At 49.9% G+C, this 21744-nt stretch overlaps 1 protein-coding gene and 1 pseudogene across 1 annotated transcript in view; both read right to left on the bottom strand.

The window, feature by feature from the left end:
- The window catches only part of LOC140522555 (uncharacterized), a 58696-nt gene that overhangs the window by 12740 nt on the left and 24212 nt on the right, over positions 1-21744 (bottom strand). Inside the window, exons 24-53 of the mRNA XM_072637957.1 lie at positions 21495-21633; positions 21295-21408; positions 20434-20613; positions 19513-19752; positions 17959-18115; positions 17198-17326; positions 12043-12187; positions 11653-11696; positions 11363-11563; positions 9103-10226; positions 8655-8929; positions 8319-8558; positions 7983-8222; positions 7647-7886; positions 7311-7550; positions 6975-7214; positions 6639-6878; positions 6303-6542; positions 5967-6206; positions 5631-5870; positions 5295-5534; positions 4959-5198; positions 4623-4862; positions 4287-4526; positions 3951-4190; positions 3615-3854; positions 3279-3518; positions 2943-3182; positions 2607-2846; positions 249-2482 (exon numbers count right to left, since the gene is read on the bottom strand). Of these exons, the coding sequence (XP_072494058.1) occupies positions 249-2482; positions 2607-2846; positions 2943-3182; positions 3279-3518; positions 3615-3854; positions 3951-4190; positions 4287-4526; positions 4623-4862; positions 4959-5198; positions 5295-5534; positions 5631-5870; positions 5967-6206; positions 6303-6542; positions 6639-6878; positions 6975-7214; positions 7311-7550; positions 7647-7886; positions 7983-8222; positions 8319-8558; positions 8655-8929; positions 9103-10226; positions 11363-11563; positions 11653-11696; positions 12043-12187; positions 17198-17326; positions 17959-18115; positions 19513-19752; positions 20434-20613; positions 21295-21408; positions 21495-21633 (9302 nt within the window). The remainder of the gene's footprint in view (positions 1-248; positions 2483-2606; positions 2847-2942; positions 3183-3278; positions 3519-3614; positions 3855-3950; positions 4191-4286; positions 4527-4622; positions 4863-4958; positions 5199-5294; positions 5535-5630; positions 5871-5966; positions 6207-6302; positions 6543-6638; positions 6879-6974; positions 7215-7310; positions 7551-7646; positions 7887-7982; positions 8223-8318; positions 8559-8654; positions 8930-9102; positions 10227-11362; positions 11564-11652; positions 11697-12042; positions 12188-17197; positions 17327-17958; positions 18116-19512; positions 19753-20433; positions 20614-21294; positions 21409-21494; positions 21634-21744) is intronic.
- On the bottom strand, positions 15454-16086 carry LOC140524761 (zinc finger Ran-binding domain-containing protein 2 pseudogene; annotated as a pseudogene).

Below are 21744 nucleotides of genomic sequence, written 5' to 3' on the forward strand. Positions count from 1 at the left end.
TTATGTTCAGAACCAAACGTGAGTCCGTAAGTCCTAAGGATATGTTATAATGGGAGAAGGCAAGAAACCTAAAAGGGTTGAACAGCATTCTTTGTGTGAACAGGTGGAGAAGTTGCCTTTATTTTCTTTGAAAATTTCTCAAAACCTGTTAGAATAATCATATAAACCAAAGAGATCCCAAAGAAACATAGACAAATAGAGGGATAGAATCTGCCTGCATTGAGGAGGATTAGAAAAATTCTACTCACCAGGAGAAAAGAGGTCTCCTGACACAAAGCAGAAGCATGGCATTGTGGAGGTGGAGGGTATCAGAGATGTATGTGGCACAGGAGGGATGGATACAGAAGTGGAAAAGGTAGAGGTGGTGGATATCTGCAAAGTAGGTGTGCTCGTATATGAAGTCCTAGAAGGCACAAAGGTAGAGGAGCTGGAGGTTGGGGCTGTGCAGTGATGATCACAGCAGAGCACTCTGATGTGATAGTTCAAGCAGTATGTAATGGATCCATGCTGGTTCTGGTTCCTGCAGACTAGACCAAAGTTCACATTACATTCAACCACTTGTCCCACTTGGTCAATGGGCATGTGCTTGTAATTCTCAGCTCGGCACTGGATACCCTGAGGTTTCTCACAGATGGTTTGTCCTGCAGCCCGGATGTTGTCATATGTCTCAAAATCTCCACCATCGTTTCCAGGAATTGGGTAGGTTACATCAAACCAGTCTGTCCACACACACCTGGGCTGGCACTCTGTGGCTGATGTGGTCATGGTTGTGCCTGAAGTATTGGGGCTGACAGCTGTTGTTTGGCCAACAGTGGTGGTTCCAAATGATGAGCTTGTGCTTAGAGATCTGGGAGGTGTCTTTGGCAGGCTGGTGACCTCAGTAGCCCCAGATGTTGGGAGGGTGGTTAGCCTTGCTGTGGGGGACTCCGGAGGGAAGATTCCTGTTGTTGTGGATTGGCCAGAGGTGCTCAGGACAGTCAAGGGCTTGGAGCTAGTAAACTTCCCAGTTGTACCTTGAGATCCTGACGAAGTGTGGGTTATGTTCTTGACTATCACAGAAGCACTTTGAGGTGTCGAAATGGTTGCCTTTGTAGATGTTGCTGGTGTTGATGTGGACATGGTAGGGCTTGGAATTGTGCCGTGCACTGTGGTTTCTATGGTATTGGAGGTAGATGCAAAGGGGAAGCCTGTTGGGGTTGTACTCCCTGCTACTGTAGAAGGGCAGTTCGTGTAATCTTCACAGCAGAGTACACGGATGTTATAATTAAAGCACATATTGAATGCCCCTATTTGATCTTCATTTCTGCATGTCAGCCCAAATTGCAAGTTGCATTGGAGAACCTGTCCAATTTGGTCAATGCTTACTTCAGGGTAGTTCTCAGCTCGACACTCAAGTTTTTGGGGTTCCTGGCAAATTTTTCCTCCTGCTTTTCTGATGTTGTCATATGTTTCAATGTCTCCCCCATTGATTCCAGAAACTGGGAAGTCCATATCAAACCACTCTGTCCACTCACACTTTGGTTGACAGGGAGTAGAGACTGCGGTCGTGAACTGTGGTGAGATTGTTGCAATTCTTGATGTGGTAGTCTGTGACCCCAAAACTGTGCTCATTAGTGTTGGTTCTATTGAGCTCTTTGGATGTGGAGTTTGCCTTTGTGTTGTTTGTCTTGCCTCTGTGGATGAATGTATGGGAGGAAAACTTGTCCTGACTGTGGTCTGCGTTGCAGTAGGAGTAGATGTTGTTGTCACCTCCAGTGTCTTGGTAGCAGTGGGGCTTGATCGGGGCACTGCTGATGTCATTGCTGTACTGCTGATTGCAGGGGTGGATGGTGGGGAAACTGGAGACGTAGGAGCTGTTGGTGCTTGACTTGAACTTGTGGACAGAAGAGTGATTGTTGTGGACTCTTGGGTTGCAGTGGTGATGGGGCTGCTACCTGTCACCATGGTGGTGGTGATTAATCGTGGAGTTCTTGTAGTCTGAGGTGATGTTTCTGTTGCCAGTGTTGCTTCTGTGGATGAATGTATGGGAGGAGAACTTGTCCTGACTGTGGTCTGCGTTGGAGTAGGAGTAGATGTTGCTGTCACCTCCATTGTCTTGGTAGCAGTTGGGCTTGATAGGGGCACTGCTGATGTCATTGCTGTACTGCTAATTGCAGGGGTGGATGGTGGGGAAACTGGAGACGTAGGAGCTGTGGGTGCTTGACTTAAACTTGTGGACAGAAGAGTGATTGTTGTGGACTCTTGGGTTGCAGTGGTGATGGGGCTGCTACCTGTCGCCAGGCTGGTGGTGTTGAATGCTGGAGTTATTGTAGTCTGAGGTGATGTTTCTGTTGCCAGTGTTGCTTTTGTGGATGAATGTATGGGGGGAGAACTTGTCCTGACTGTGGTCTGTGTTGGAGTAGGAGTAGATGTTGTTGTCACCTCCAGTGTCTTGGTAGCAGTGGACGTTGATGGGGGCACTGCTGATGTCATTGCTGTACTGCTAATTGCAGGGGTGGATGGTGGGGAAACTGGAGACGTAGGAGCTGTTGGTGCTTGACTTGAACTTGTGGACAGAAGAGTGATTGTTGTGGACTCTTGGGTTGCAGTGGTGATGGGGCTGCTACCTGTCACCAGGGTGGTGGTGGGCAATGGTGGAGTTCTTGTAGTCTGAGGTGATGTTCCTGTTGCCAGTGTTGCTTTTGTGGATGAATGTATGGGAGGAGAACTTGTCCTGACTGTGGTCTGCGTTGGAGTAGGAGTAGATGTTGTTGTCACCTCCAGTGTCTTGGTAGCAGTGGACGTTGATGGGGGCACTGCTGATGTCATTGCTGTACTGCTGATTGCAGGGGTGGATGGTGGGGAAACTGGAGACGTAGGAGCTGTTGGTGCTTGACTTGAACTTGTGGACAGAAGAGTGATTGTTGTGGACTCTTGGGTTGCAGTGGTGACGGGGCTGCTACCTGTCACTAGGGTGGTGGTGATTAATCGTGAAGTCCTTGTAGTCTGAGGTGATGTTTCTGTTGCCAGTGCTGCTTTTGTGGATGAATGTATGGGAGGAGAACTTGTCCTGACTGTGGTCTGCGTTGGAGTAGGAGTAGATGTTGTTGTCACCTCCATTGTCTTGGTAGCAGTGGGGCTTGATAGGGGCACTGCTGATGTCATGGTTGTACTGCTGATTGCAGGGGTGGATGGTAGGGAAACTGGAGACGTAGGAGCTGTTGGTGCTTGACTTGAACTTGTGGACAGAAGAGTGATTGTTGTGGACTCTTGGGTGGCAGTGGTGACGGGGCTGCTACCTGTCACCAGGCTGGTGGTGGTTAATGGTGGAGTTCTTGTAGTCTGAGGTGATGTTTCTGTTGCCAGTGTTGCTTTTGTGGATGAATGTATGGGAGGAGAACTTGTCCTGACTGTGGTCTGTGTTGGAGTAGGAGTAGATGTTGTTGTCACCTCCAGTGTCTTGGTAGCAGTGGGGCTTGATCGGGGCACTGCTGATGTCATTGCTGTACTGCTGATTGCAGGGGTGGATGGTGGGGAAACTGGAGACGTAGGAGCTGTTGGTGCTTGACTTGAACTTGTGGACAGAAGAGTGATTTTTGTGGACTCTTGCGTTGCAGTGGTGATGGGGCTGCTACCTGTCACCAGGGTGGTGGTGGGCAATGGTGGAGTTCTTGTAGTCTGAGGTGATGTTCCTGTTGCCATTGTTGCTTTTGTGGATGAATGTATGGGAGGAGAACTTGTCCTGACTGTGGTCTGCGTTGGAGTAGGAGTAGATGTTGTTGTCACCTCCAGTGTCTTGGTAGCAGTGGACGTTGATGGGGGCACTGCTGATGTCATTGCTGTACTGCTGATTGCAGGGGTGGATGGTGGGGAAACTGGAGACGTAGGAGCTGTTGGTGCTTGACTTGAACTTGTGGACAGAAGAGTGATTGTTGTGGACTCTTGGGTTGCAGTGGTGATGGGGCTGCTACCTGTCACCAGGCTGGTGGTGGTTAATGGTGGAGTTCTTGTAGTCTGAGGTGATGTTCCTGTTGCCAGTGTTGCTTTTGTGGATGAATGTATGGGAGGAGAACTTGTCCTGACTGTGGTCTGCGTTGGAGTAGGAGTAGATGTTGTTGTCACCTCCATTGTCTTGGTAGCAGTGGGGCTTGATCGGGGCACTGCTGATGTCATTGCTGTACTGCTGATTGCAGGGGTGGATGGTGGGGAAACTGGAGACGTAGGAGCTGTTGGTGCTTGACTTGAACTTGTGGACAGAAGAGTGATTGTTGTGGACTCTTGGGTTGCAGTGGTGACGGGGCTGCTACCTGTCACCAGGGTGGTGGTGGGTAATGGTGGAGTTCTTGTAGTCTGAGGTGATGTTCCTGTTGCCAGTGTTGCTTTTGTGGATGAATGTATGGGAGGAGAACTTGTCCTGACTGTGGTCTGCGTTGGAGTAGGAGTAGATGTTGTTGTCACCTCCAGTGTCTTGGTAGCAGTGGACGTTGATGGGGACACTGCTGATGTCATTGCTGTACTGCTGATTGCAGGGGTGGATGGTGGGGAAACTGGAGACGTTGGAGCTGTTGGTGCTTGACTTGAACTTGTGGACAGAAGAGTGATTGTTGTAGACTCTTGGGTTGCAGTGGTGATGGGGCTGCTACCTGTCACCAGGCTGGTGGTGTTGAATGGTGGAGTTCTTGTGGTCTGAGGTGATGTTCCTGTTGCCAGTGTTGCTTTTGTGGATGAATGTATGGGAGGAGAACTTGTCCTGACTGTGGTCTGCGTTGGAGTAGGAGTAGATGTTGTTGTCACCTCCAGTGTCTTGGTAGCAGTGGACGTTGATGGGGACACTGCTGATGTCATTGCTGTACTGCTGATTGCAGGGGTGGATGGTGGGGAAACTGGAGACGTTGGAGCTGTTGGTGCTTGACTTGAACTTGTGGACAGAAGAGTGATTGTTGTAGACTCTTGGGTTGCAGTGGTGATGGGGCTGCTACCTGTCACCAGGCTGGTGGTGTTGAATGGTGGAGTTCTTGTGGTCTGAGGTGATGTTCCTGTTGCCAGTGTTGCTTTTGTGGATGAATGTATGGGAGGAGAACTTGTCCTGACTGTGGTCTGCGTTGGAGTAGGAGTAGATATTGTTGTCACCTCCAGTGTCTTGGTAACAGTGGAAGTTGATGGGGGCACTGCTGATGTCATTGCTGTACTGCTGATTGCAGGGGTGGATGGTGGGGAAACTGGAGACGTAGGAGCTGTTGGTGCTTGACTTGAACTTGTGGACAGAAGAGTGATTGTTGTGGACTCTTGGGTTGCAGTGGTGATGGGGCTGCTACCTGTCACCAGGCTGGTGGTGGTTAATGGTGGAGTTCTTGTAGTCTGAGGTGATGTTTCTGTTGCCAGTGTTGCTTTTGTGGATGAATGTATGGGAGGAGAACTTGTCCTGACTGTGGTCTGCGTTGGAGTAGGAGTAGATGTTGTTGTCACCTCCAGTGTCTTGGTAGCAGTGGGGCTTGATAGGGGCACTGCTGATGTCATGGTTGTACTGCTGATTGCAGGGGTGGATGGAGGGGAAACTGGAGACGTAGGAGCTGTTGGTGCTTGACTTGAACTTGTGGACAGAAGAGTGATTGTTGTGGACTCTTGGGTTGCAGTGGTGACGGGGCTGCTACCTGTCACCAGGGTGGTGGTGATTAATCGTGAAGTCCTTGTAGTCTGAGGTGATGTTTCTGTTGCCAGTGTTGCTTTTGTGGATGAATGTATGGGAGGAGAACTTGTCCTGACTGTGGTCTGCGTTGGAGTAGGAGTAGATGTTGTTGTCACCTCCAGTGTCTTGGTAGCAGTGGACGTTGATGGGGACACTGCTGATGTCATTGCTGTACTGCTGATTGCAGGGGTGGATGGTGGGGAAACTGGAGACGTTGGAGCTGTTGGTGCTTGACTTGAACTTGTGGACAGAAGAGTGATTGTTGTAGACTCTTGGGTTGCAGTGGTGATGGGGCTGCTACCTGTCACCAGGCTGGTGGTGTTGAATGGTGGAGTTCTTGTGGTCTGAGGTGATGTTCCTGTTGCCAGTGTTGCTTTTGTGGATGAATGTATGGGAGGAGAACTTGTCCTGACTGTGGTCTGCGTTGGAGTAGGAGTAGATATTGTTGTCACCTCCAGTGTCTTGGTAACAGTGGAAGTTGATGGGGGCACTGCTGATGTCATTGCTGTACTGCTGATTGCAGGGGTGGATGGTGGGGAAACTGGAGACGTAGGAGCTGTTGGTGCTTGACTTGAACTTGTGGACAGAAGAGTGATTGTTGTGGACTCTTGGGTTGCAGTGGTGATGGGGCTGCTACCTGTCACCAGGCTGGTGGTGGTTAATGGTGGAGTTCTTGTAGTCTGAGGTGATGTTTCTGTTGCCAGTGTTGCTTTTGTGGATGAATGTATGGGAGGAGAACTTGTCCTGACTGTGGTCTGCGTTGGAGTAGGAGTAGATGTTGTTGTCACCTCCAGTGTCTTGGTAGCAGTGGGGCTTGATAGGGGCACTGCTGATGTCATGGTTGTACTGCTGATTGCAGGGGTGGATGGAGGGGAAACTGGAGACGTAGGAGCTGTTGGTGCTTGACTTGAACTTGTGGACAGAAGAGTGATTGTTGTGGACTCTTGGGTTGCAGTGGTGACGGGGCTGCTACCTGTCACCAGGGTGGTGGTGATTAATCGTGAAGTCCTTGTAGTCTGAGGTGATGTTTCTGTTGCCAGTGTTGCTTTTGTGGATGAATGTATGGGAGGAGAACTTGTCCTGACTGTGGTCTGCGTTGGAGTAGGAGTAGATGTTGTTGTCACCTCCAGTGTCTTGGTAGCAGTGGACGTTGATGGGGGCACTGCTGATGTCATTGCTGTACTGCTGATTGCAGGGGTGGATGGTGGGGAAACTGGAGACGTAGGAGCTGTTGGTGCTTGACTTGAACTTGTGGACAGAAGAGTGATTGTTGTGGACTCTTGGGTTGCAGTGGTGATGGGGCTGCTACCTGTCACCAGGCTGGTGGTGGTTAATGGTGGAGTTCTTGTAGTCTGAGGTGATGTTTCTGTTGCCAGTGTTGCTTTTGTGGATGAATGTATGGGAGGAGAACTTGTCCTGACTGTGGTCTGCGTTGGAGTAGGAGTAGATGTTGTTGTCACCTCCAGTGTCTTGGTAGCAGTGGGGCTTGATAGGGGCACTGCTGATGTCATGGTTGTACTGCTGATTGCAGGGGTGGATGGAGGGGAAACTGGAGACGTAGGAGCTGTTGGTGCTTGACTTGAACTTGTGGACAGAAGAGTGATTGTTGTGGACTCTTGGGTTGCAGTAGTGATGGGGCTGCTACCTGTCACCAGGCTGGTGGTGGTTAATGGTGGAGTTCTTGTAGTCTGAGGTGATGTTTCTGTTGCCAGTGTTGCTTTTGTGGATGAATGTATGGGAGGAGAACTTGTCCTGACTGTGGTCTGCGTTGCAGTAGGAGTAGATGTTGTTGTCACCTCCAGTGTCTTGGTAGCAGTGGACGTTGATGGGGGCACTGCTGATGTCATTGCTGTACTGCTGATTGCAGGGGTGGATGGTGGGGAAACTGGAGACGTAGGAGCTGTTGGTGCTTGACTTGAACTTGTGGACAGAAGAGTGATTGTTGTGGACTCTTGGGTTGCAGTGGTGACGGGGCTGCTACCTGTCACCAGGGTGGTGGTGATTAATCGTGAAGTCCTTGTAGTCTGAGGTGATGTTTCTGTTGCCAGTGTTGCTTTTGTGGATGAATGTATGGGAGGAGAACTTGTCCTGACTGTGGTCTGCGTTGGAGTAGGAGTAGATGTTGTTGTCACCTCCAGTGTCTTGGTAGCAGTGGACGTTGATGGGGACACTGCTGATGTCATTGCTGTACTGCTGATTGCAGGGGTGGATGGTGGGGAAACTGGAGACGTTGGAGCTGTTGGTGCTTGACTTGAACTTGTGGACAGAAGAGTGATTGTTGTAGACTCTTGGGTTGCAGTGGTGATGGGGCTGCTACCTGTCACCAGGCTGGTGGTGTTGAATGGTGGAGTTCTTGTGGTCTGAGGTGATGTTCCTGTTGCCAGTGTTGCTTTTGTGGATGAATGTATGGGAGGAGAACTTGTCCTGACTGTGGTCTGCGTTGGAGTAGGAGTAGATGTTGTTGTCACCTCCAGTGTCTTGGTAGCAGTGGAAGTTGATGGGGGCACTGCTGATGTCATTGCTGTACTGCTGATTGCAGGGGTGGATGGTGGGGAAACTGGAGACGTAGGAGCTGTTGGTGCTTGACTTGAACTTGTGGACAGAAGAGTGATTGTTGTGGACTCTTGGGTTGCAGTGGTGATGGGGCTGCTACCTGTCACCAGGCTGGTGGTGGTTAATGGTGGAGTTCTTGTAGTCTGAGGTGATGTTTCTGTTGCCAGTGTTGCTTTTGTGGATGAATGTATGGGAGGAGAACTTGTCCTGACTGTGGTCTGCGTTGGAGTAGGAGTAGATGTTGTTGTCACCTCCAGTGTCTTGGTAGCAGTGGACGTTGATGGGGGCACTGCTGATGTCATTGCTGTACTGCTGATTGCAGGGGTGGATGGAGGGGAAACTGGAGACGTAGGAGCTGTTGGTGCTTGACTTGAACTTGTGGACAGAAGAGTGATTGTTGTGGCCTCTTGGGTTGCAGTGGTGACGGGGCTGCTACCTGTCACCAGGCTGGTGGTGTTGAATGGTGGAGTTCTTGTAGTCTGAGGTGATGTTTCTGTTGCCAGTGTTGCTTTTGTGGATGAATGTATGGGAGGAGAACTTGTCCTGACTGTGGTCTGCGTTGGAGTAGGAGTAGATGTTGTTTTCACCTCCAGTGTCTTGGTAGCAGTGGGGCTTGATCGGGGCACTGCTGATGTCATTGCTGTACTGCTGATTGCAGGGGTGGATGGTGGGGAAACTGGAGACGTAGGAGCTGTTGGTGCTTGACTTGAACTTGTGGACAGAAGAGTGATTGTTGTGGACTCTTGGGTTGCAGTGGTGATGGGGCTGCTACCTGTCACCATGGTGGTGGTGATTAATCGTGGAGTTCTTGTAGTCTGAGGTGATGTTTCTGTTGCCAGTGTTGCTTCTGTGGATGAATGTATGGGAGGAGAACTTGTCCTGACTGTGGTCTGCGTTGGAGTAAGAGTAGATGTTGTTGTCACCTCCATTGTCTTGGTAGCAGTGGACGTTGATGGGGGCACTGCTGATGTCATTGCTGTACTGCTGATTGCAGTGGTGGATGGTGGGGCAACTGAATAGGTCGAGGTTATTATTGTTCTTGATCTTGTAGGTGAATATGTGGAAATAAGAGAAATGGTTTTGGATTCTTGAGTTGCTGTGGTGACTGTGCTGCTACCTTCAACTGGGCTTGTGATGCTGAGGGTTGTCTGTACTGTGGAGCCAGTCCCCTGCCTTGTGGTCAGTGGTAGCGTTGGTGCTGGTGACGTGATTTGGGTCTGTCCGTTACAATGGTTGTCATCACAACACAGCACTCTGACCTTGTAGTTAACACACATCTTGGACAAAGTCTGTTGTTCCTCATTTCTGCAGATGAAGCCAAAGTGAACGTCACAATGGACAACCTGTCCAACTTCCTCAATAGTCATGTTCGGGTAGTTCTCTGCCTGGCATTCAATTCCCTGGGGTTCCTGGCAAAAATTCTTTCCCGTTTTCCTGATCTTGTCATATGTCTCAATATCTCCACCAAGTATTTCTGACTTGGGGTAATCTGTATCAAACCACTCTGTCCACTGGCATCGGGGCTGGCAGGACACAGTAGTACTGGCCCTGATAGGGGTGGACTGTGTCTGTGAAGTCAAAGCTGATAATGTTTCGGTCGGGCTTGTGGAAGCTACAGTCACAGTCGTGGATCTTGTGACAGGTGGACTGGTCCTCACGACTGTGGACCCACCACAAGGCACATAGCTGCAGCACAACACTCGGATCTCATAGTCATGGCACAAGGGTGGGTCCTGCTCTGCATTATAGCACAGCAGCCCATGGGATAGGCTGCACTCTACCTTCTGTCCCACTTCTTTGAGCGAGATGTCAGGAAATGCCCGGGCCCTACACTCCACATCACGGGCTGTGGAGCAGATTTGGTATCCGCTTAGCTGTAGGTTCTCAAATGTGTCAAAGTCTCCACTGTCAAGCCCAGTGCCCGGAGTGCTGCTATCATACCAGTCAGACCACTTGCAAGCTTCTTGCACACACACTGTGGAAGTGACTGAGATGGTGGTGACAGGCCCTGGGCAGGGAGAGAGAAAGGGGAATCAGGTGTGGAACCCACTCTCTTGGGGAAGGCAGCCCTGGGGACTGTTGCCATAGTTCCAAGGGCTCTCCTTCCAGCGGTTCCCAGAGGAAAGGGTCATAATGCATAGGGCCCTGAGCTTGGTGACAGAGAGCCCCGGGTTCAAATTCCACCTCAGGCATTATTCCCATGTGGCCAGGGACTCATCACTTCAGCCTGTCTGAACCCACAACATGAGATGATAACATCTTCCACCTTATCTGTGGGGGCGCTTATGAAAGGGCTTACTGCCATTATTAGAGTCCTACAGTCAGGCAACCAGAAATGCCAGGGCTGGAACTCGAATCCAGATCTCCCAGTCCCAAATCCACCATGGCTTCTCAGACTGCACTCCTGCTGGCGCAATAGAACTTCTTCCAGGCACTAACCATTGCCTTCCCTGGCAATGTTCCCAGAGATTTCCAGCTGGACAACTCTAGGAACTTGGCTGGCAGTGGGACCCCAGAGGGTGTTATTCCTCACAGGCCAAGTGACATCAGGCTCAGTGGCCACCTCCAGATTTATCCAGAGGAGTGATGTGCACTGGAGTACATACAGAGCAACAGAGGTCCCAGTCTGTTGTTCTGAGAGCTCTGGGGCTCCTGGGAAGTGGTCAGCAGTCGGCAGGACCCAGAGGATACAGGATACAGTGAGATGAGAACTCCTGGTGGTCAGAGCTCCAGGTTGGCCAATAAGAGACCTGGCATCTAGTCCTGGCTCTGCTCATTATTAGCCAGGGGAAGCAAGGCAAGCCCTTCCCTTTCTCTGTAAGACTGGGTGGATTGACTAAGCAACCAACAAGGATCCTCCCAGCATATTCATTCTGGGATTCTAAGCATCCAAGTTAGAAAGGGAAAGTTTATTCCCTGCTCTAGACACTTCTGCACATTTTGCTGAATAAATGGGCATGCCATGGATCTGCTTGGTTACAGTCTCAGCTTTTGGGTTATTAAATGGGCCAGGATCCATGGTTTTATTACTAAGATTTATTTTGAATCATCACCCTCAAGAGTGACCACAGGGTACTTGGACTGGGAGGAAGCATAGATCCTCTTTCAGCCAAATACTTCATCCCAGCCAGCCCCAGAGGTTACCTGCTGTGGACTCCGGCGTCGTGCTGGCAGTGAAGGTGAATGGTGTGGTGGTGGAGGGCATCACAGGGCATTCTTTGGACATGCGTTTGATCTCCCCATTGTCTTCACAGATGGCAATGAGGCAGGCTCCCAGACCATCCGTGGTGTTGTAGATAACCTCGTGGAAACGGTACGTGCGCCCTTCATACGAGCATGTGCACTCTGAAAAGCCAGGAGACCAAAGGGAATTGTTTGATGCCTGTCCCAGGAGCTGCAGCCCCCATGCCCAGGCATCTGTGCAGCTTACTCACCATTTTGGTCTGGGGTACACTGTATGCCACTTGCAGTACAGTTACTAGAAGTGAAAAGATGAGGAGAAAGAATGTGGGGCATGGGAAATAATCCCCCAAGGACAAGAACCAATGACAAATCCCAGGCCGCCACCCTCACCTGGAATGCATTCCCTCTTCCCCTTTGGATCTCAGAACCCTCAGCTTGTTTCAGTCTACATAGCTCAGTGCCACCTTCTACATGAGACCTTTCCTTTTAGTGTAGTTACTTTGTATCCAGTAGGTAGTTAATAAAGGCACAGTGAACTGAATGGAATTCTCCACTGTGCCTTTCTGGAAAATCAGGGGCAGGTATTGACCAGTGCGCTCCTGTTGCCCCAAGCCAAGGGCAGCACCACCATTCTGACATACCAGCTTTGGCAGTTGGCCTGGGTCACAACTTTTTCTCCTACTTCGTAATAGTTCCCATCCTCATCATAGCAGCCACATTGTTCAACACACTTCATCTGGCTTTCGCTGAAGAAAGGTTTCTCGGCCGGGCAGTCTGGGTAGCAGCCTGAAGTGGGTAGAGGGGGGCAAGGTTTCAGTGAGAGGTCCACTCCCCAAGGAAGAGGAGGGTGGAGGACAGACAGTGCCCTCCTGAGATGACCAAAGGCCTTTTTAGTCTACGCCGAGGGAGGAGGATTGCTGGAAGGAGCTGGCAATGTTTGGTCTGGGAAGAGAAGACTGGAGGAGGGGGACAGGAGACTTGTTCTCAAGCACTGTCATGGGGAGGTAGGGTTGGGCTGGTTCTGTCTGGTCCCAAGAGGCACAACCAGGAGCAACAAGGGAGGGAGAAATTCAGAAGCAGATTTAGTCGATATCAACAATGAAAGCTGTCCCTAAATGGGATTCAGTGGATTCCTCCCTGACCTGAGGCCCTGAAACAAAAACCCAGTGGCCTCTCATTAGGAGGTTCAGGCCGGAGGGAGAGAATTCATGATTCTATCCTCCAGAAGATTGAGTCTGGCTGAGGTCACTTTATATTCCTTAGGGAGCACTCGGTCCAATCCCTCCATTTTTTGGATTAGGAAACTAAGACACAGAAAGGAGTTTGACCAAAGTCACACAGCAGAGTATTGGTGGCAATGACAGGACTAGATCAGGCATCCACACCACCTGGCCCAGCTCCAGAGATCTTTCTCCTGCTCATCCTTTCATAGTTCAGACAGGACTTTGGATCTATCAGAGTTCTGGCTCATCTCCTAATCTTGGCAATTAGCCTGAGTTGCCTTGTGAATATCAGGGGTGAGGAAAGCCATTGGCCAACTCAGCCAGGTGATGGGGAAGCTCCAACTTCCCTCTGGGAAAAAAAAATCTCTATAGGTCAGGAATAAGGCAGCGCTGTCCCTCCTGAGCTCCCTCAATAGGCCAGCAGGAACTTCCCAAGACACAGTCAAGGAGTACAGAGAAAAGGGCTTTCTAGAGCTCTGCCTACCTCATTCCCCAGTACTTCTGAGGGCCAATGAGGAGCAGAGGTCACCCCTGGTTTTCCCACTGGGACAGGTTCCAGTGCATTCAACTGGAAGGTCAGGCCCTCATGTCCTGGCATCTGTGTCTGAAGGATCTTTGGTGTACGATTTTTGCAGGTCTAAGGACACTGAAGCTTGGGCATGGGATGGGGATTAGGCAGAAAAAAGACTTGATGACTGCCACGCTAGCTACAGATCCGGAGACCAGCTGACTTTTATATACCATTTACTATATACACAGTCAGGCACTGTGCTGAGTGCTTAACAAATAGGATCTCGCTTGACCTTTCCAACAACCTTGGGAGAGAGGAGACATTATTACCCCATTTTTAGAATTGAGGAAACTGAGGCAGATAGAGACTGCCCAGTGTCACACAACTAGTAAGGGTCTGAGCAAGGATTGAAACTCAGACCTTCCTGACTCCAGGTTCAGTGCTCTATCGCACAAGACCTCCTTGCTGCCCACACAATCCTCACTATAAATCCCATTTCCTTCTCCAAAAGCCATAAACCAGAGGGTCTCTGACCTTAGGATCTCAATATCTAGTCCCTACAGACCAAGTTGGAAGTATCATTCATAGATTCCCAGAATCTTGGAGTTGGGAGGAACCCCATCATCCCTAGTTCTCTAACCCCATTCAAAGGGAATTCCTTCACAGATTACTTGAAAGAAATAAAGGATGTATATTTAGGGCATTGATCATTTTCCACCTGAAATTTCTTCTCCCATCATAGAAGTTAGGGAAAGACTCCGGGAAAATCTACACCACCAAATCCATCATTCAATACCAGTAAAACCAGTCCTGTAAGGATGTCATCCTACCTGGGCATTACAAAATGAAAGCTAGACTCAGGTACCAAGACTTCCAGAGACAGCACAAAGCAGGGAAACAAGGAAACCACTTCTGCTTTCTACCAAGTCGCTTTTCTGCAGGGGATCCTCACCTTCACCTTCACTATGATTTGGACACAACAGGTTTTCACTGCACACCACTTGTAATGCAAGCATACCAAAAAGTCAGTATACCTCAAGTACGGGCGAGTCAAAGAATGACTGGCATTTGAAGGAACGACAACTAAAGAGACTGTAACTGCTCTAGGGTTAAGTATGGTGAAAGTCAAAGAATCTAACACACTTCCTATCTGGCCAAAGCTTTAAAAATTCTCCATCCTCCCTCAGAGCAAGACCCAGGTTGGGAAGTCCCGAAGGTCTGTTATTCTCAACACAGTCTAGAGTGAATCACAAGTGGCTTCAGACGAGTTGCAGACAGACAGACACTCTAATAGCACTTCCACATCTTAGCAGCTTGAATCTGACCTTTTCATTTTCCAGAAACATCAGCACAAAACTTAAAAATGCTTTCATCAGTAGTGGCTTAATTTAAGATTCTTATCAGATATGGTTTCCACCCCACCTATTTCAGCCTTCAAGAAGAATCCAAAAATGGGGCTTCGGGAAGGGAAGAAACGTTTATATACTGTGTGCATATCCTACTGTGCATTAGGTTCTGTGCTGAATGATACAAAGGAAGGCAAAATAAAGACAATAACAACTACTAACATGGATACAGTGCTTACAGTGTTCCAGACATTCTAAGTGCTTTGCAATGGTCATCTCATCTGATCCTCACAATTACCCTGGGAAGTACTGTTATTTCCCCATTTTGCAGATGAGGAAACTGAGGCAGGCATCTATTAAGTGACTTGCAAATGGTAACTCAGTTGATGTCTGAAGTCAGATTCAAACTCAGGTCTTCCTGACTGGTTCTAGGTAAAGAACCTTATCCACTGTGCCATTTTGGTTGCCCCAAAACACGTTAATCTAATCATGTTAATCAATTTAATGTTTCTCAGAATTGGGGGGGGGGGGCATGACCAAATGTGTCTTGGACATGAATCAATAAGTATAGATATGTATGTATGCAATATATGTGTGTGTATGTAAGTGATATAAGTGATTTTAAATGTGTATGAAAGTTCCACAATCCCACATTTGATATTTGATATGTATTCTCTTTCCAGCTAAGTTATTTCACTAAAGTGGGTACAGAGTTAAAATACACAAAACCATATCTCAAAAGGAAGTCTCATTTTAAATCTTAATTTGGGAGAAGGGCTGCATAAAAACCACATTAATAGATTAAAAAGTGAATTGAGAGAAATACATTCTCTAAAGGAAATCACTTGTTATCTGAGATGAACTCCTCAAAATACATTTGAAGCCTTCATTCAAATAAGGAAAACCAAAATGTGTAAATAAAGAAATTAGATACTGACATTTGACCTCATGTTCCCCTTGACCTGGACCCCTTTACTTGGACCTAGACCGTGAGCTTGAGCAGGAGGGTGAGCGCAAGGAAGGTCAGAAGTGGGAAAGCTGGGACTTAGAGCGACTTCTCCTGTGGGATTTCTTTTTATGACCATTTTCTTCTTCACTGGCGTCAAGATAGATCTGAATCATCTCATTCAATTTATATTTGGAGAAATCATCCTCATCCACTTCTCCTCCCTCTGATTCTTTATCTTCAACTTCTTTTGAGACACAGGTGGGTCCAACTGCCTTCGCTCTCTACTTTTTCTTTTTCCTACCAAACTCATTATATTCTCTATCAGATTCTTCTCATTCAATATACTCCACATTTTCTCCTTCACTAACACCTCCACTACATCCTGTCCTTTTCTCTAGCTTAGCATACTTGAGAGGACTGCACACATTACATGCAGATCTCCTGGCCCACTTTCCACTGTCACTCACTAGTATTAAATCACCTTGGCTCTTCTCACAGAGGGTCTTTCTGATTTCAGAATTGCCAGCTTTCAGCATCTTGGCTTTAGCTGGTTTTTCTCCACCACACCAGTTACATTTAATTCTTGCCAAGTTTACATTGCCACATTTCTTATCAGGGCAAATACAGTCCCGATCCCTGACTCAGAAATTCTTGGTCGCTATCCTGCTGCGGTCTCCACCTCTCCCTCTCCTCTTCGTTAACCCAGACCCGATATCTTTTCTGAGTTCTAGTCCTTCATCACCAACTATGCCCGTTAGACACTTCAAACTGTCAGTCCTATAGGTACCTAAAACTCCCCATTTCCAAAGAGAAAGTCATTATGTTCCCCACCACCCCCCCAAACCTTGTCATTCTGAACTTCCCAATTGTTGTCAAGGGCACTGCCATCTTCCCAGTCCCTCAGGCTCATAATTGGGGACTCCTCACTCTCCAAGATGGTGCCAAGACCTGTCAGTTTCATCTGCAGCACCTCTGAAGTATGTCTCCAATACTCCCCTTTCTCTCCTCTGATGCTGCCCCTATCTTGGTGCAGACCCTCATCTCCTCCCTCCTTGATTCTTATAATATCTGCTGTGAGGTCTCTCTGCCTCAAATCTCTCCCCACTCTAGTCCATCCTCCATTCAGCCACCAAAGTGGCTTTCCTAGAGTGTACATCTTAACCATGTCACCCCATTCCTGAACAATCTCCAGTAGTTCTCTCTCATCTCCAGGAGCAAATACAAAATGCTCTATTTGGTATTCAAAGCCCTTCCTAACCAGTAGTCTTCTCCCTTGCTCCCCAACATGTCCTCGTTGATGACCCAGTTACACCGGTCTCCTGGCTGGTTCTTGTATATGACACTATTTCCTATCTCTGTCCTCCATTCCTGAGATGTTCTCCCACCTCCCTTTCACCTCTTAGCTTTCCTGGCCTCCTTGGAGATTCAGCTCCTGGTCTCCCCAGCTGCCAGAGCCCATCTCTCTGAGATTTCCTTCCATTTACATTGTACATGTAGGTACCATATTGTGTCCTTTAACATGTGAGTGCTTTGTGGCCAAGTACTGTCTTGGCCTTTCTATGTATCCCTAGAACTTAGCACAGTACTTGGAGTATAGGAAGCCTCTAATGATTGATTATTGATTGAATGAAGGAGAGGAGAGCAGATCAGAAACTAAAGGAATAAACTGTCCCTGCATCCTACCCATCTACAGTGAGCTGTCCCCGGTCCTGGGCTTTTCATTTTCCTCTTTGGGGCTCAAACTTAAACTCTCAGAGCCAGACATACCTTCTAATCCAGGTAAGTTCATCAAGCACTGCCCACTTGGGTTGCGACACGTCTTCAGACAAGGTGCTCCACATGGCTGGTAGTGCCAGTCACACTCTCCATGGGGGTTGTAGAAGTCACAGAACAAGGCTGAGGGCAAGGAAAGAGGAGTGGGAAGGGGAGAAGAGGAGGATTTCCCTGCTTCTTGTGGCCCCAACACCAAGAGGGCAGAAGCCTGGCTAGCAAGACTAGTCCCCAGACCAATCATTCTCCTGAATTCCTAGAAGTCATGGGAGGAGATCATGCTTCTATCCTAAATCTGTCCACCCTGTGCATCCTCTTCCTCAGGCAGGACCCTATGCCTGTAATATCTCACTTCCCTGCTTCACCTGAGGGACTACTATTCATTCTTCAAAGCTCAATTCTAGCCACTCACTGCCTGTGGGAAGCCTTACCTGGCCGCTACCCGGACCTCTGCCTAGACTCTACCCTTGTCTGCTATCCTCTGTAACAGTCAGTTGAGTGTGTGGCCTACCCACTCCCAGCTGAGAGCTCCTCTGGTTCTGCTTCTGTCTCTCCGGTGCCTGGCACACAGGGCCTGGTATACAACCAGACTCCACAGAAGATTTGTCTGATAGAATGAGGGTGCCCGCCTTTTAAAGTGCCTGGGGTAGGCACACACATGTGGGTTGTCAGAGCAGGTCAGGGTGTGCACGCTCTGCCCCATCCCCCCACCTCAGTGTGTCAGAAAGAAGGTCCTGACAGATGCACCGTCAACTCACGACAAATATCTGGCTTTCTCCAGGAGACACAGACGCCCACGTCATTGCAGGCCTGCGCATAGGCTGCCACCGCTGTACAGAAGCACTCGCAGTCTCCACCAGAGTCACAGGCACATGCATCCAACACACAGGCCTCATAGTATTTGGTGGAGTCCACCTGAAAGGGAAGGAGAGCTGAAGGGCCGAGCCCCACTCTGGCCTCTTATGCTCTCCCTGCCCCTCCACTCTCTGTTCTGGGCAGCAAAAGCTCCTAATAGACAGAGACTGGGCCATATTCTCTCTGATCCCAGATCACAGCCCAAGGCTTTGCACATGGCAACAGCTCTCAAACACTGGTTGGCTGACCCAGCCTAGATTCTGTGACCTGGGCTCTCCCTGCCCAGCCCTTGCCCTTACTGTCTAGGCCCTACAGGCAGCAGGGACTTAATAGGGACGTACTGCTTTAGCTGGAAAGGTTCAATTGAACCTAAGACTGATCAGGCTTCAAGGCTAATGCTCTCCCCACCTGAAGATTAGGCCCTGACTCCAGTCCTAGGTCCAGCACAAACTGTCCAAAAAGTCCCAGCAGCTATGGCCCTGAGAGGGAGACCCCACTGTGCACTCAGGGAAAAGAAAAGGGCTTGGTCTTCCTGGGGGCCTGGCGCATAGTAGCACTTCTCAGGATTGGTGAGGCTGACTGCATTCCTCTCCATTCCAATATCTCCAGGCTGACACTTCTACAAAGCTTTGAGATGTGCCACTACTGTCATGGGAACCCCCAAAATAGCAGGAGGTCAGGGATACCAGGGCTATTATTTCCATTTTACAGATTGGACTACTGAGGCTCCCCAGGGACACTGAGAGTCACACAACTTGTAAATACCAGAGACAAATCAAACCCACAGCTCTCTACACACTCTCCACTAGGCCAGGGCACACCTAAGTATGGGTGTTATTGCCTCATGTTAGGTGGGGACCCAAAACAAAAGGGGCATGCAGCATATATGTGCCAGTTCAGGAGGTAATGTAAGCCACGGCACAGGTACCACAGAGGGCAGGACAAGAACAAGGAGCGAAGGAAATCAAGGGAATCAAGATGAGGGTGTGTTTAGGAAGCAAAGGGAGCCACTGGAGGATTGGGAGCAGGAGAGTAACCACAGGAATCTCAGCCTGATTGATGTGCAGAGAAGGGGAGGCTGGGAGGGGGCCCTGGGAGTAGGCAGAAGTTAACCTGAAGCTTTGTCTTCCCTCCAGGCTCAGATGGGGGCACCTTTCTCTGAATTCCTTGTACTGTTCTTGTGGTTAACTCATATCCTCCAGGAGACTATGAGCCTCTGGAGGGCAGAGCTGGGTCATTTTTATTTTTGCATCCCTAGTACCATGCCTGGTACACAGTAGGCAGCTGATGTTGGTTGAATTGGGCCAGTCCAGGGCAAGGCTCGCCAACTCGGGGAGTGTGGGCTGGCCAGGGTACATCAGCAGGAAGGAGGCAAGCAAGGCCCTTCCCCTTGGGCTCCAGCTGTAGAGTCAGGCACCTGCCCTGAAGGATTGACCCCTGGCACTCCCTGGAAGTACCTGAGAGTGGCAGGTGGCAAAGACAGCACTGTTGATGATGCTGCACTGCTTCTGGGCCCAGGCCTTGCGGTAAGGGTTGGCGGTGCAAGGGTCCCTGATAGAGACAGCGTCCGGGCAGGATGGGGAGATTTTCCAGCTGTTACCAAACTCCTGCACATCGCCCACCACCGAGAGGCTCCTGGTGGTGAAGTCATTGACGCTGTTGTCATCATAGTTCCCGCAGAGACCGCAGACCTTCCCCTGCCCACAGAAACCCAGAGAGCAGGCTCAGAACCCTCACGGGAGCAGGTGCCCTGCCTCCCCACCAGACGTCCTGAACCAAGAACCACACCCTGCACTCAGCAAGAATGCTGTAGAACTGCCATCCCAAGTGGGTGTATTCCACCTAGTGAAGGAGGCCTCTGTGGAGGACAGTGTTCTCCTAGGCTCTCAACTGGGTGCAGGAGCCCACCAGGCTACAAGGGCCTGGAGTCAGACAGATCTGCCTCACTCAGCTCCAGGCTGACCGTCCACTCCCTGGGATGGAAGGTTGGGACCTCCATCCACCAGAGAATCCACTCACCCTGGAAGTCCAGGGGATGGAGATCTATGGGTGTGACCCTTGGTGGGCAGAGGGGGCTGGGTGACACCCTCTGGTGGGCAGATTGTGTAAATACTGCTACCCTCATTCAAGGGAAGAGCCCAAGCTCAGAGAGCAGGGCTCATGTTTCTGTAACCTTCCTCACAACAGGTCCATGAAGTATACAATGGGAGCATTTACAGAGTGGGAAATGGAGGCCCAGAGAGGGGCCACAGAGCTGGCTCCAGGTAGCATCACCACCATGCACCAGGACACCAAAGATGTGTAAGAGGCAGCCCAGGGGGGACCAAGGGGCCCCTTCCACTAAGATCTCCCTCCCCCCGCTCGTGGTCAGGCCTGACCTTATAATGCTGGTCTAGCTTAATAAAGATGCTGGTTTTCCGGTCCCACATCAGAACCAGTCCCACTTGGGTCTCCAGGACCAGGTAGATGCCTCTGGAGTAGATCTTGTACAGGACCTCCTCACCTGGGCCTCTCTTCACCACTTTCACATGGCCCTCATTGAATATCAGTTCAGTTTCCTAGAAAAGGAGGAAGGTGGAGGGCATTTGAGTTAGCACCTGAGCCATAGGCTTTCCCTTCAGCTCTCCTAACCCAGGAGTTCATTCTCCCCCATAGTCTTCCCAGGGAGGGAGGGAGGCAGCACTGACCACCCAGCAGTCTGGCTATTATTGGTTGGACTTTAGACTTTTTCCTCAGCTAGAAGTGAGAGCCTGGGAAGCACCCTAGGTACATGTAGTCATCTGAAGGTATCTGAGCAGTCATTGCCTTGGTCAGTAATCCATGAAAGGTGGACCAGCCCTGATCTGCTTGGTCCCTGAGTTCATTGGGGGCAGAGGCAGTTCAAACAGGTCAAATGAGGCTGAAAGCCAGGAAAGCATGACCTGGAGGGTGTCTAGTGCGGGGGGAACACCTACTAACAGGCTGAAGTTGGGGCACACAGGAGAGCTGCCCAGCATGAAGTGGCAGGGTGGTTACTGGGGGAGCTCCTGAGTCACCAAGATCTGTAACCCACTGGATCGTCTAAGACCAACAAAGCCTTCCCCACATTCAGGATTGGCCCAAGCTGGAATGGTCATCCCACTTCCTCCCTGAAGGGGGTTGGGGCAGACCCTGGGATACCATAGAGGGAAATCCTGCTGGACAAGAGGGGATAGAAAGCCTTCGTCTCAGGCTCGGATGACTGGGGCTGCTCCACTCACCTTGAGAAACACTTTGATGGCCTTGGAACAGGTGACGCCAGTGGTACCACAAGGGATGTTCTCTGTGATCACCCGGAAGGTCCCTTTTGTGATGTTGCTCCCCCCACAGTAGTCCTGGGAGAAGAGAGAAGGAGTGACAAGCTCTGAGGGCTGTGCTTGGGCCACCATGGACAGGGGAGGAGGAAAGCAGAGGAGCCCACCTGGGCCAGGGTGTACTCGCAATTCCCTTCAAAGTTGTAGGAGTTGCTGTCAAAGGTGAGGAAATGCCCATCTCCGTAGACTGTGCATGTGCCCAGGCATGGGGTTTGACTGCATTCCCACCTCCGGCTCTTGCAGATGCTGAGAAGCAAGAATTTGAAAGAGAACAGCTTATTCCCTGGTGCCTGCTCTTTGAGCCTGCTCATGGGACCCTCCAGCACTCCCTCGCCATGCTTTTGGAGGATGCTTCTG

This window comes from Notamacropus eugenii, chromosome 2 (genome assembly GCF_028372415.1).
Source record: "Notamacropus eugenii isolate mMacEug1 chromosome 2, mMacEug1.pri_v2, whole genome shotgun sequence".
Taxonomy (NCBI): Eukaryota; Metazoa; Chordata; class Mammalia; order Diprotodontia; family Macropodidae; genus Notamacropus; species Notamacropus eugenii.